We start from the raw sequence: 13,810 nt of genomic DNA on the forward strand, positions 1-13,810 counted from the left end.
ACAACAACAACAACAACAACATTTAAAACTCCATATAGTGGATGTTTTTCCCCTCTGGCTGGTGAAGACATAAAGTATCCCTCCTCTGTGTGGGAATTAGATATTTTCTTCCTGTCCTTGTGTTTCTTCATCATCCCTGGTAATTTTGTCACATGAATGTATAGGTCAGTATAGAGCCATATATTCAAAAGGGCATTTCTTCAGTTCTCCAGAACTGAACTACCCCTCTCTATGAACTTCCCTTTCTCTGCCTTTTGCATTCTAGCCACCTTGACTTCCTTGACCCTCACACTTTGTGCCCCCACTGAAACAAGTCCTGTTAGTTCTTTGTAGCTTCCTCTACTCCAGAGACAATCTAAGAAACCCTCTCCAGGCTGTAAAACCAGGCATTCACCAGACTCACCTGCTCTGCTTATTCTTTCTCATGGGGTATTGTTCTACCTTGTCTATTTTCCAATGTATGAAAACCATTTCTTCCCATAAATTACCTGAATCTGCAGTTGTATAAGGTAGAGGAGTAAATCTAGCTCTTTATGTTGTTTTCTTTATTTGGTTTATTCATAACAGCCAAAGATAAAATTTCCTATTTCCATGTGAAATCTAGTCTCACTCCCTGTCGACAGTTGCATCATTGCACGAGTTTCAAAGATAGATGGAATGATTGAAATGCATTAGTTAAATGTACAATTGTTATAGCGTATCAGCCTATTTGTGCAAACTGACTTTGAATTATTTCATAGAAGCTGGCATGCTTTCCAAGTCATTATGAGACTATCCATTTATGTGTTTTCAAATTGTCTGATCAAGATGGCACTACATTTCTAAGCATTTACTCAAATATAGAAACATTGTGGAGTCTCCGAATCAGTTCAGATTTATGCATTCTAAATATATTCACCTATGACTAATTTATATTCCTTTTTTATATTCTTTACAGAAACAGTTCTTTTTAGAAAGTGTAGCCATTCAAACATGCCTCTAACTAAAATCAATACACATTTTGAGCTCAACTGGCATTTCATTCAAATAGCACATATTCAGTGAGAAAACCCAGGGATTTGTTTTATGCTTCAGTTTTTCTATTTCCTGACCTCTCTAAAGAAACTGATGCTGCCAGAATTGTTGAATGACTTCCTTTGTTTTAAAGGTGTTACTCTCTCTGGGATTTGAGTTCTTATTGTTGTTGTTGTTGTTGTTTACCATCAAGATGGCACCAACCTATAGCTGATCATGCAGTGGATTTTCAGAGGCAGTAAATTGCACTAGAGGAGAATTTTCTTATTTAAGCCCTCATATATTCATCTTATCCCATTTTAAAAACTTCTTTTTCTCTTTTCATTGATGTGTAAAATACGTATAGGAAATTGCACATGATTACAGTGTAGTGCCTAGCTCAAAGAAATGTTCATTATCTGAACTCCCTGCTCCACTCTTAGATAAAGAAAAGAAAGTTGCCAGTAGGTCGAATCATCCCTTATTCTCTCTTCAGATATCTTGAGACACCATCATCCTAACCCTTAACATCATAGAACACGTATTTAAATACTATTTTATTTAAGTTCTTTGATAGAGCATGTCCTCCTTTTGTCCTTTTTTCCTTTCTTTGTACTTGATTATTGTTGTCAGGTGCCATCAAGTTGAGTATGACTCAAAATGACCCCATGAACAACAAATCTGAACTCTGTCCTATCCTGTGCCGTCCTCACAATCTCTGATACACTCAAGCCCATTGCTGCATTCACTGTGTCAATACACTTGGTTGAGGGTCTTACTCTCCATTGCTATCCCTCCACATTTCCAAGCGTGATCTACCCCTCCTAGCAACATTCTGAAAGTATGTGAGGCAAAGCTAAAGTGCTCCAAGGAGCACTCTGGTTACACCTTCTCCAAGACTTACATGTTTGTTCTATTGGCAGTTTATGGGATAATCAATCCTCTAACACTCTTTCTACATTATAATTGTGTAATTTTAATATTTTTTTTGGTAATTGTGGATTTTTTCATTCTTACTCGATAATATTTCATTGTGTACATGTATCACAGTATACTTATCTGTTTTACTATTGGGCTGGTTTTAGACCTTTTTTTTTTTTTTAAAGAAAGCTGTAATTGTTCATTGTCTCATGTAACTTGGAAAAATTCAGAGAGTATGTAGGTTCCAGGCAGTGGTAACATTTTCACCTTCCACATGGGAGACTTGCATTCAGTTTCTCATCAGTGCACCCCAAGTGCATCCACCCCCACCCAGTTGTCAGGGGAAGCTTACATGGTATGGTGATAGTAACCAGATTTTATAGAAGTTTCTAGAGTAGGATAGACTAAAAAAAGATTTGGCTATCTACTTTTGAAATTCTGCCAGTGAAAACCTGTAGATCAAAATGGCCTAACCTTCCCCCCCAATCCATTTTATTGATTTTCTTTTTTAAATTTTTTTAAATTTATTATTAATTTCAGTAAAAATTTACAGAGACTTTGGATTTCCATTCATTCATTGTTGTACTTTTCTCCCCTCCCAACCCTTCCCCTTAGTACACTACCCTCTTTTAAAAGTAAAACAAAAATTATTTCATTGTTTTACAAACCCTCCCCCAGGTCCACTCCACTATGCAGCCTTCGCTCTAGACACCTGTCATGACAAAAATACCTAATCACATATGCCTTTTAAACAGCTTTCTCCCTCATCTGTTTCAATGCAGTATACATTATTGAACCCAGATTAGTCTCCTCCCAACCCCGATGTCAGTCCTGTTTTACAACAGTGGCACCATGCAGTATTTGTCATTTTGTGACTGAGATACTTCACTCAGCATAATGTCCTCCAGGATCACCCATTTTGAATAATATTGCATGAGTCCCTTGTTGTTCAATGCAGCATAGTATTCCATTGTGTGGATATACCACAGCTTCTCTATCCATTCGTTTACTGATGGATACTTAGGTTGTTTCCAACTCCTTGCTATTGTGAACAAAGCCATGGTAAACTTGGGTGTGCATATATCTGCTTCGATGTCAGTTGTGGTCTCTTTGGGGTATATTCCCAGTAGTGAAATTGCTGGGTCAAATTTTATCTCTATTTGCAACTTTTTGAGAAAGCGCCATACCGCCTTCCACAGTGGTTACACCATTTTACACTCCCACCAACAGTGAATAAGAGTTCCAGTTTCTCCACAACCTCGCCAGCATTTGTTGCTTGCTTTTCTGTTAAATGTTGCTGTTCTGACTGGGGTGAGATAATATCTCCTAGTTGTTTTCATTTGCATCTTTCTTAGAGCTACGGATTTTGAACATTTCTTCATGTGCTTGTTGGCCATCTGAATAATTTCTTCGGTGAAGTGTCTGTTCATATCCTGTGCCCATTTTTCTATTGGATTATTTACCTTTATCTTATGGTCGTGCTCAAGTATTTTATAAATTCTGGATATAAGTCCCCTATCTGATATGTCATTACCAAATACTTTTTCCCAGTCAGTGGCTTCCCTTTTTACCCTGTTGGAGAAGTTTTTGGATGTGCATAGGGATTTGATTCTTAGAAGATCCTCTTCATCCATTTTATCTTCTCCTGGTTGTAAGTGGCCTAACCCTTTTGTGAATGGAGTAGCCATGTGTCATCGACCAGCTTTCTAGCTGCTAACATCAACAGTAGTTGCTTCCGGCCCATCAGAATCTGGAAGTTTAAATTATGTTTAGAATTGGTTTCTTCTTTTGTGCTGATTTCATTTTCTAATAGATTTTGTCCATGTAGCGATGAGATGTTTACTTACTCCTCCAGACTTACATGTCTGGTTATCAACAACAGTTTACCTTGTCTGCTTGCTTGCTTTCTTTGTTTCTTTTTTATTACTTTTTTTAGATTTTGGCTCTTAAGAATAGTGCTGTTATAAATAACCCACTATGTGTCTTTGATCAACATATTAATGCATTTCTGTTGGATTTTTGACTCAGTTTTATGGTGCTGCTGTAACAGTGGTTCCGCCCTGTGAGTGCTTTTAAAGAACAGAAATTTATCGACTCAGAGTTCTGGAGGCTCAAGAGTCTTAACTGTGTCCATTCCTTCCTTCCTTATATATGGTTCTTAGTCATCTATGATTCTTAGGTACCTTGATTAACCTCACTTGGCACCTGTGTTCTCTCAGGTGGCTCTGCTGATGATCTGTATTTGATGCTTTATTTAGAATTCAGAAATGATTCCATTTAGGATCTACTCTACATTGCTTGGATCAGAGACATGTAAATCCTCAAAGTGACAACCTTTCTTCTTAGTACATTAAAGAGATATTTTGCAGTGGTTTTGGCGTGTAAAATACTTTCATAGATTTATTTGATTGCTATATACAAGTATTCAGGTCTTTAGTTCATATGGTAGCTATGAGTCCTCTACAACTCAACCATACTTAGCAATACCACCACCAACATAGAAAGAGCTGTGGGCCTTGTGGATAGAAAGTTATGCTACCAAGGCAAAGGTGGGTGATTTTAAAATTCAACCCTTAGGCCTGGTTTTAATTGTTTTGTTCAAACATTCTTCTAAGTAGTATAGCGCTTGTCTGTCCATTTGTTGTACAGAGGTAACTCCTGTTTGCTGTGATGCTAAACACTGTGACACTGATGTGTCAAATGCGATAATGGTTACTCACAGTAGACAGTATTTGGTGGAGCTTCCCGATTAAAACAAGCTTAGAAGCAGGAACAGCATCCACTTCCAAAATAGCTTGCCTCTGGAAACTCTATGAACTTGGAGAAACGATTAAAGTTATACAGGTGTCCAGGTCTTTCATTTATAGGGTCCCTATGAGTCGTCTATAACTTGACGACAATTAACAACAGCAACAACATTACTTGATCTAAGTGAGCCATGATATTTTCAGTTGCCTTATGTGCATTTGAAAGTTCACAGAAAGTGAGGCTGATTGAAGAAGAATTTATATGTTTGAGTTGTGGTTTTGGTAAAGAATCTTGAATATACTATGAACTGCCTAAAGAACACACATGTCTGTCTTGATAGAGGCAGAAGATATATGAAGATAATGAGATTTTATTTCACATACTTGGGCATGATATCCAGAGGGGCCAGTTTCCAGAAAAAGTAATTTTTCTTGGTATAGTAGAGGATCATAAGTAAAAGAGGAAGATCTTCAACAAGATAGATTGCCCTAATGGCTACAGCAATGGACAAGCACAGCAGAGATACTGTGAATGGTGTAGGATGAGGTGTGAATGGAGCAGGATCAGACAGTATTTCCTTTTATTGTGCAGAGTTTCCTGTGAGTCAGAGTGGACCTGGCACTCCCTAAAAGCAACTACACTCCTAGGATTCTAACTGATTGATTTATTACATTAGATTGTCTTACAGAATGTGTTTACATTGTTGTTGTTGTTGTTATGTGCCATCGCTTGCGACTCATAGCGACCCTATGGACAACAGCCCTAAACCGTGCTCTATCCCATGCCAATCTCATTGCCTCTGACACACCCATCCCAATTATGCCAGTCACTGAATCAATCCACCTCATAGAGGGTCTTCCCCTCCTGCACTGTCCCTCTACTCTACCCAGCATGATGTCCCTCTCCAAAGACAGGTCCCTCCTGACAACATGTCCAAAGTATGTCAGACGAAGCCCCAGAATCCTTGCCTCCAAGGAGCAGCCTGGTTTAATCCTCTCTACAATGAATCTGTTTGTTTTCTTGGCAGTCCATGGTACATTCAATACTCTTCTCCAGCACCACAGCTCAAAGGCGTCAATTCTCCTTCTATCCTCCCTAGTCATTGTCCAACTCTCTGATGCATAACAAGTGATTGCAAAAACCATGGCCTGTATCAGGCGCACCTTAGTCTCCAGAGAGACACCGTTGCTCTTGAGTACTTTAGAGAGGTCCCTAACTGCAGACTCCCATCGCAATACGTTTTTTTATTTCCTGGCTACTGGTGCCAAGAGTGTTGACCGTGGAGTCGAGTAAACTGAAGCTGTGAACATTACATTGGATTGAATTCCATATAAAAGTACAGGGAATAGGGTTCCAACATATATTGGGCATAGGATATTGCAGTTAAATCTATAAGAGATATGTAGATATGCTTTTGTTGGGTATTGTTATGTCAACTTTCTAATTTGTCTTAGTCTGGAAACTCAGCTGAAACCTGTCCACACTGAGTGATTGACATGTGAAAGTTGCATAGCATCTAATATCACAGTGCTACCAAACCACCATAGTTCAGCGAGCTGATGGATTATGGTGGGTTATGTAACTAGGAATGAAATTTTAGATGAAACTTCATTTTGGTGTCAATATACACTTCTAACTATATACTCACTTATTATTCTGCATGTGCAGTTCAATGACATTAGTTATGTATTTTCTATGCTATTACAATTTTTAACATCTCTCTTCATATTTTTAATTACCATTATTATTTTCCTTTTTTATTGATATTTTAACAAAAGTTTACAGAAATCTTGAATTTTCACTCATTCATTTTTTTTCACATTTTCCTCCCTACCCCTCCCCAGTTCACTTTTCGCTTTCATTTTTCTTTCATTTTTGCACAATTCCCTGTGCCACTCAGTCCACTTTGCTATACACCTCTTATTCTGGACTGTTGTCATGCAAATAATATTTAATCATACATTTATTTTAGACAGTTCTTTTCCTCATCTATTTAAATACAGTGTTCATTATTTATTCCCTTTTCTTAGTTTCCCTGCAACCCCCCGGTCAATCCTGCTTTATAACAGTGGGACTATTGAGTATTTGTCCCTCTGTGACTGAGATATTTCACTCCACATAATTCCTCCAGGGTCACCCATTTTGTATTATATTTCATGAGCTCTTTGTTTTTCAGAGCTGCGTAGTATTCCATTATGTGCTTCTCTATCCATTTATTTGTCTATGGGCACTTGAGTTGCTTCCATCTCTTGCTATTATGAACAGTGCAGCAGTTAACATGGGTGTGTATATATCTGTTTGGATGGCACATTATTATTTCTTTCCTATGATTTGAGTGAATGTTTGGAAAGCATATTGGTTTTTCCTTCTGATTTTTACCTCCAGTGACCATCTCATCTGTGCTTTAGACTATTGTCAGTTTGAACTCATATAGATAGTTCTGTATAAGATCCTAGTGCCCACAGCAAACATTCTATGTTAATAGCACTAATTTTATTTTGTTTAGGATGTGTGTATGTTCAGCTTCTCTCTTGTAGTATATTAAGTTCCTTTTGCTCTCTATCCTTGAGACCCTCAGTGTGTACTTTATTTTCTCCCTTTGTTATGTCCATGGGTCACAAAAACCTAGTAATCCAACAGAGTGCAGAAAGCCATTATCATGAACAATATTGTTAATATCACATGGTATTTGCATTCTAGTCACTACTTACTATTAATGCACCTTGATAGCATATTTGATCAATTTCAGGCTGCAGAAGTGGGTAGAAATCCTTAATTTTTGTAATTTTGATTTTGGTGGTTGTATGCTTGAATAATAATTATGTTATCAGTCTTCTGTCTTCCTTGTATAAATATGAATGATATCCTGTTACTAATAGTATTGTGCTTCAGGATAGATCTCTCAGGAAATGCTCTTTTGGACAATGACTATGACACCATTCTTAGTTTTTCATATCTAGCATAGATTGGCCAGTGCTCACTAATGCCTAAGAAATAGTTGGCATTCTCTCTTCTTGGGAAGATAGTTGTTGTTGCTGTTATATGCCGTTGAGTTCCTTGTGACTCATAGGAACCCTATGTACAACAGCCTTAAATCCTGCTCTGTCCTGTGCCAATCACACTGCCTCCGACACACCCATTCTAATTATCCCAATCACTGAATCAATCCACCTCCTAGAGGGTCTTCCTCTCCTGCGCTGTCCCTCCATGCTCCCAAGCATTATGTCCCTCTCCAAGGACAGGTCCCTCCTTACATCATGTCCAAAGTATGTCAGACGAAGTCCCAGAATCCTCGCCTCCAAGGAGCAGCCCGGTTTCACCCTTTCCAGGATGAATTTGTTTGTTTTCTTGGCAGTACATGGTACACTCAATACTCTTCTCCAGCACCACAGCTCAAAGGCATCAATTCTCCTATCCTTCATAGTCATTGTCCAACTCTCTGATGCATAACAAGTGATTGCAAAGACCATGGCCTGTACCAGATGCACCTTAGTCTCCAGAGTGACACCATTGCTCTGGGAAGATAGTAAACAATTTAAAAATAATGCAAAGTCTAATTATAGTTACTGTAGTGGAAGAAGAACATCCTTGGACTAAGGTGTAATTCATTAAAATTTAAATTCAGATAAACATATTAGTTTGTGTACAAATATGGAACTAGGGTAGAACATCATGTCCCAGTATCAATCTGTCTGCCCATTGAGACATTCCTGTTTATTCAGTTTAAATAGAGCATCCCTCAGTACAAGTCGTTAAGTCGTTAGCTACTCATTACAGGATTCAGGGTTAAAATTTAACTCCAGATTCCTTGGAAGAAATACCTGGTAACCTACTTCAGTGGTTCTACTCTGTCACCTGTTCTCTCAAAGTTCTACTTTGACACTTGTGTTTACCAGGAGTCTCAATTACTGGTTTTATTTTGTTTTAGTAGAACATCTTGTGATTGTTTCTTAAAATGGCCACCGGAAACCTCACTGATGGAATTGAAAATTTTGAAAGTGTGTTTTTCTTACGGCCTCTTCTCTTGTCTTCTTACAGTTTTCAGTGAAGATCTACACTCCAGCCTCTACTTTGTCAATGCATCTCTGCAAGAGGTAGTGTTTGCGAGCACCTCGGGGACCCTGGTGCCCTGCCCAGCTGCAGGAATCCCTCCTGTGACTCTCAGATGGTACCTAGCGACGGGCGAGGAGATCTACGATGTCCCCGGGATCCGCCACGTCCACCCCAACGGCACTCTCCAAATTTTCCCCTTCCCTCCTTCAAGCTTTAGTACCTTAATCCATGATAATACTTATTATTGCACAGCTGAAAATCCTTCAGGGAAAATTAGAAGTCAGGATGTCCACATCAAGGCTGGTAAGTACAGTTCTTCAGAATTGTTTCCTGCTATGCCTGCCTAGGGTAGAGGTGGTTTGGTCAATGATAACTATAAAAATGTCATCACAGATGAACATCAGTGAAATCTCTGTCATGGATTCATGCTGCTGCTGCTGATTTCTTTGGGATTTGAGAATGTTCCTTGGCAAGATTTCAAAGCAACTTAATTATTGGAGCTAACATTTGAAACTATCGATATGAAGTTGGTATCCCACTGCCTCTGAGTTGGTTCTAAAGGATAGCAACCCTCCGTTAATTTCTGTGGCCATTAATCTTCATGGCAGGAGACTTTCCAGCCTCCTGAGGACTGGCTGGTGGATTTGAACTGCTGAAAGCTCAGTAGGTTACACATTGCACCACCAAGTTGGTTTAGTGTAAGATACATTCTAATTTTAGAAAGGTGATCCAATAGAATGTAGAAATTATTGAACAATATCATTAATGCCACATGCAAGCAAAATATTGCTTACGATCTTCTAAAAACAGCTAGAACAATATATTGAGAGAGAACTGCCAGAAGTTCAAGCTGGATTTAGAAGAGGCTGTGGCACCAAGGATATTATTGGTGATGTTTCATGGATCCTGGCTGACAGCAGAGAATACCAGAAGAATGTTTATTTGTGTTTTATTGACTGTGCAGAGATCTTTGACTCTATAGACCGTAACAAATTATTGTTAACATTACAAAGAATGGGAATCCCAGAACATTTAATTGTGCTCCAGCAAAACTTAGACCAAGAAATTGTTACAATTAGGAAAAGTGTACATCAGGGTTGTATCCTGTCTCCATACCTATTCAGTATGAATGCTGAAAAAAATAATTTGAGAAGCTGGACTCTGTAAAGAAGAATGTGGTCTCAGGATCAGGGGAAGACACAATCTTGCTTGCTGAAAAGTAGGAGGAATTTAAATGCTTGCTGCAGAAAATCAAACACTACAGCCTTCAATATGGATTGCATCTCAACATCAGGAAGACAAAAATCCTCACTGCTGGACTAATATGAAATATCATGATAGAAAAGAAAAGATTAATGTTAAAAATTTACTTTACTTGTAGTAAAGTAAAAAATATTTAAAAGATTTGTTTTACTTGCAGACATGATCAACACCTTTGATACCAGCAGTCAGGAGGTGAGGAGACGTATTTCATTGGGCAAGTGTGCTATTAGAGACTTCTCCAAATTAGTGAGAATCTTTGACGGCTAAGGTGCACCTGATTCAGATCATGGTCTTTTCATTTTTTTTTATCTGAAAGGTAAATAGTGAATAAGAATCACAGAAGAATTTGTGCTTTTGAGCTCCGGTGTTGAAGAGTACTGAATATCCCATATATTGCTGAAAGAACAAACAGATATGTCTTGGAGAAAATGCAGCCAGAAAGGCTGAAAATGCAGCTCATTGGAGGCAAGGATGATAAAGCTTTATCTCACATTCTTTGGGCATGTTGCTGGGAGAGGCTGTTCCTTGGAGAGGGTCATTGTGCTTGGGAAGATGTGGATCAACACAAGAGAGGAAAATCCTCAACAAGATACATTGAGACAGTGATTGCAGCAAAGGGCTCAAGAGTGTCAGAGATTGTGAGGATGAGACAGCATAGGACAGGGTTAAGATCTGTTGTTCATAGGATCACTGTGTTGTACTCATACTCAAAAAGATACAGATTTTGACTGATTGACACTTTAACTCAAACTTTCAATGTCTTAAACGGAGCATATTTTGTTTATTTCCCTGACCTGGGGTCAAGAAATAGAGGAATGGGAGGGAGAAACAGAAGAAAACAAATCTAGAGTAGAAAACAATTGAAATAGGGGAAAGCTATTGCATTAATATATGTCATAACTAAAACAGAACCAGCCTGAAATATCAACATCCTTGTTAAGTAAAATCCTTTTTTAAATTTCTTTAATATATGACATTTTACTGAATTATTGTCAATATGTAAATTCAGAATCAGTAATATTCCTTTTAAAGGCACATGGATTTTTTTTTTCCCGTTTCATTGCTGTAAATCAACCCAGCAGTGCAGTTGGAGATGCATAGACATCAAAGACTGTACTTGGAGACACATTGTGTCAGATTTAACAAACCCAGGAAACCAAATTCACAGCTAGATTCCTGTTAGCAAACCACATCTTAATTTTTTTAAACTTAGCCTATCAAATACTTGGGAGACTGACAAAATATAATGGCAGGGCAAAAAGAATATGACTTTGATTATTGTGTTATGCACCAGCTAACTAGAGGAGCTTTGTAATATTATCTGCAGCAAGTGAGGAGGAGGGAGGTGAAGACATCGGAACATGAGCAAAATACGAGTTGTTTCTGAATTACTGAATAAGATCACTTTGATGTGAGCAATCAAACCTTAGACTGTGACTCTCTGTGCCAGTGAGTCATTTTCCCAACTCTATTTTGATCTTCATGACACACTCATGAGTTTCAAGGTCTATGCATGAATGTATTTAAGAATAAAAAGAATGACTTTAATCAAGAGAGCAAAAAAGTGATACCTTTGAATAATTAAAATATGTATGTCTTTCATCAGGATTTGTAAACCTGACAAACAAGGAGATGCAGTGAATACTTCTTACTTAGAAAATAAATAAACTCACTGTAGTCAAGGAGATTCTAACCCGTAGTGGCCTCCATAAGGTTTCTGAGGCTCAAAGTCTTTATGGAAAGAAACTACCCGTCTTGCTCCCTAGAAGTCTGCTGTTAGACTCACTCTGTCAGTCTGTCTTGTTGGGGTCTTCTATTTCTCTGATCCTCCAGCAATGGGCTTGTGCCTGACAGATACTCTGAGGGTTGTGCAGAATAGCGCAAGGTCAGATCTCTTTATAGGGTTCCTGTGAGGTCTAGTGGACTTTATGGCACCTGTCCACACAACAGCAGTCTACTTCAGAGGGTTCTCTTGAGTTTTTTAACTCTCTTGTTGGTTCAGTTGGAATTGACTAATTGTTGACTCTCCACTGGATTTATGAAGCTGCAAATTTGAAGGATGGGATTTCTTATCTTTGTCCCAAGGAGCTGATGGTAGATTCAAACTACCAGAGAGGCACGACCTTTGTGACAACTTGAGTCCAGCTAAATCACCAGAGATCTCTTTTGTCCTTCTACACCAAGAGGAATGATGAGGCTATCTGGTGCCATGATGTCAGAATCAACTTGGCAGCAGTGGGTTTGGGTTTGGGTTCAGTCACCCTTATTCCTATGCACTCCAGGTCTTGATACTCTTTTTGCAGCTGTTCTTCTGTATATGCCTTTTTTTTCTTCAGCTAATTGTTCATCTCACAAAGGTGAGAATTTCTATAGTGTTTCAGATAGTGTGTGATGTATAGTATGCTTTCAAAATTTACTTATTACCTAAGAGTTGTTGTTATGTGCCGTTGAGTCGTTTGTGACTCATAGTGACCCTATGTACAAGAGCTCTAAACACTGTTCTATCCTGTGCCAACCTAGCCATCTCAAATGCACTTATTCCCACCGCTCCAGTCACAGAATCGATCCATCTCATCGAAGGTCTTCCTCTCCTTCACCGCCCCTCCACTTTGCCAAGAATGATGTCCCTCTCCAAGGACCAATCCCTCCTTGCAACAAGCCCAAAGTATGTCAGACGAAGCTTCAGAATCCTTGGCTCCAAGGAGCATTCCGGCTTCACCTTCTCTAGGACAAATGTATTTGTTCTCCTAGCAGTCCATGGCATATTCAACACTCTTCTCTAGCATCACAACTCAAAGGCATCAATTCTCTTTCTATCATCTCTATTCACTGTCCAACTCTCTGATGCATAGCACGTAATTGTGAAGACTATATCCCGGATCAGGCGCACCTTAGCCTCCAGCCTGATGTCCTTGCTCTTCAGTACTCTTGAGAGGTCCCTCACAGCCGACTTTCCCAATGCAATTCGTCTCTTGATTTCCTGGCTGCTGTTACCAAGAGTGTTGATTGTGGAGCCAAGCAAACTAAAACTGTTAACTATCTCAATCTCTTCACCATCCATACTGATGCTGCCAATTAGCCCATTGTTGAGAATCTTTGTTTTCTTGATGTTGAGCTTCAATCCATATAGGAGGCTGCAGTCCTTGACCTAACAGTTGCTCAATTAATTTATTAAGATGTCAGCTATGAACTAAATGCAAATAATTTTGTATTGATGTCATGCTATTTCCCCAACAGGACAGGCACTCTGCCTCCTGCTTCTAGTTCTCTGGTGTCTGTAAACATCTGAAACATGGAAAACTGATTGTTTTGCCATTTTTTCCTTGTTGTTGTTCTGTGACATTGAGGTGCCTGTGACTCATAAACTATAGTCTTATCCTGAACCAATCTCACTGGCTCTGACACATTTACCCCCATTACCCCAGTTACTGTGTCAGTCCATCTCATCTGGAGTCTTCCTCTCCTGTGTTCACCCTCCACCTTCCCAGACATGATGTCCTTCTCCAAGAACTGGCCCTCCTGGCAACATGACCTAAGTATGTGAGATGGAGCTTTAAAACCCTTGCCTCCCAGGGACAGCTTGGTTTTACCCTCTCCAGGACAGACCTGGTTTTTTTGCTTGGTAGTCCATGGTCTGTTTAATACTCTTCTCCAACACCACAGCTCAAAAGACATCAATCCTTCATCATTGTCCAGCTCTCTGATGCAAGTAATTGTGAAGACTATGACTTGGAGCAGGTACACCTTCGTCTCTAGACTGACATAGATGCACTTTAGCACTCTGGTGAGGTCCCTGACAACAGATTTTGCCAATGCAATTAATCTTTTGATT

The 13,810-nt window shown here is 39.0% G+C and overlaps 1 protein-coding gene across 1 annotated transcript in view; it reads left to right on the forward strand.

The window, feature by feature from the left end:
- Positions 1–13,810, forward strand: part of DSCAM (Down syndrome cell adhesion molecule) — an 845,501-nt gene that overhangs the window by 47,597 nt on the left and 784,094 nt on the right. The window contains exon 2 of the mRNA XM_006886768.1: positions 8,701–9,018. Coding sequence (XP_006886830.1) covers positions 8,701–9,018 — 318 coding nt within the window. The remainder of the gene's footprint in view (positions 1–8,700; positions 9,019–13,810) is intronic.

This window comes from Elephantulus edwardii, unplaced genomic scaffold (assembly GCF_000299155.1).
Source record: "Elephantulus edwardii isolate Elephantulus edwardi_28Jun2011 unplaced genomic scaffold, EleEdw1.0 scaffold00051, whole genome shotgun sequence".
Taxonomy (NCBI): domain Eukaryota; kingdom Metazoa; phylum Chordata; class Mammalia; order Macroscelidea; family Macroscelididae; genus Elephantulus; species Elephantulus edwardii.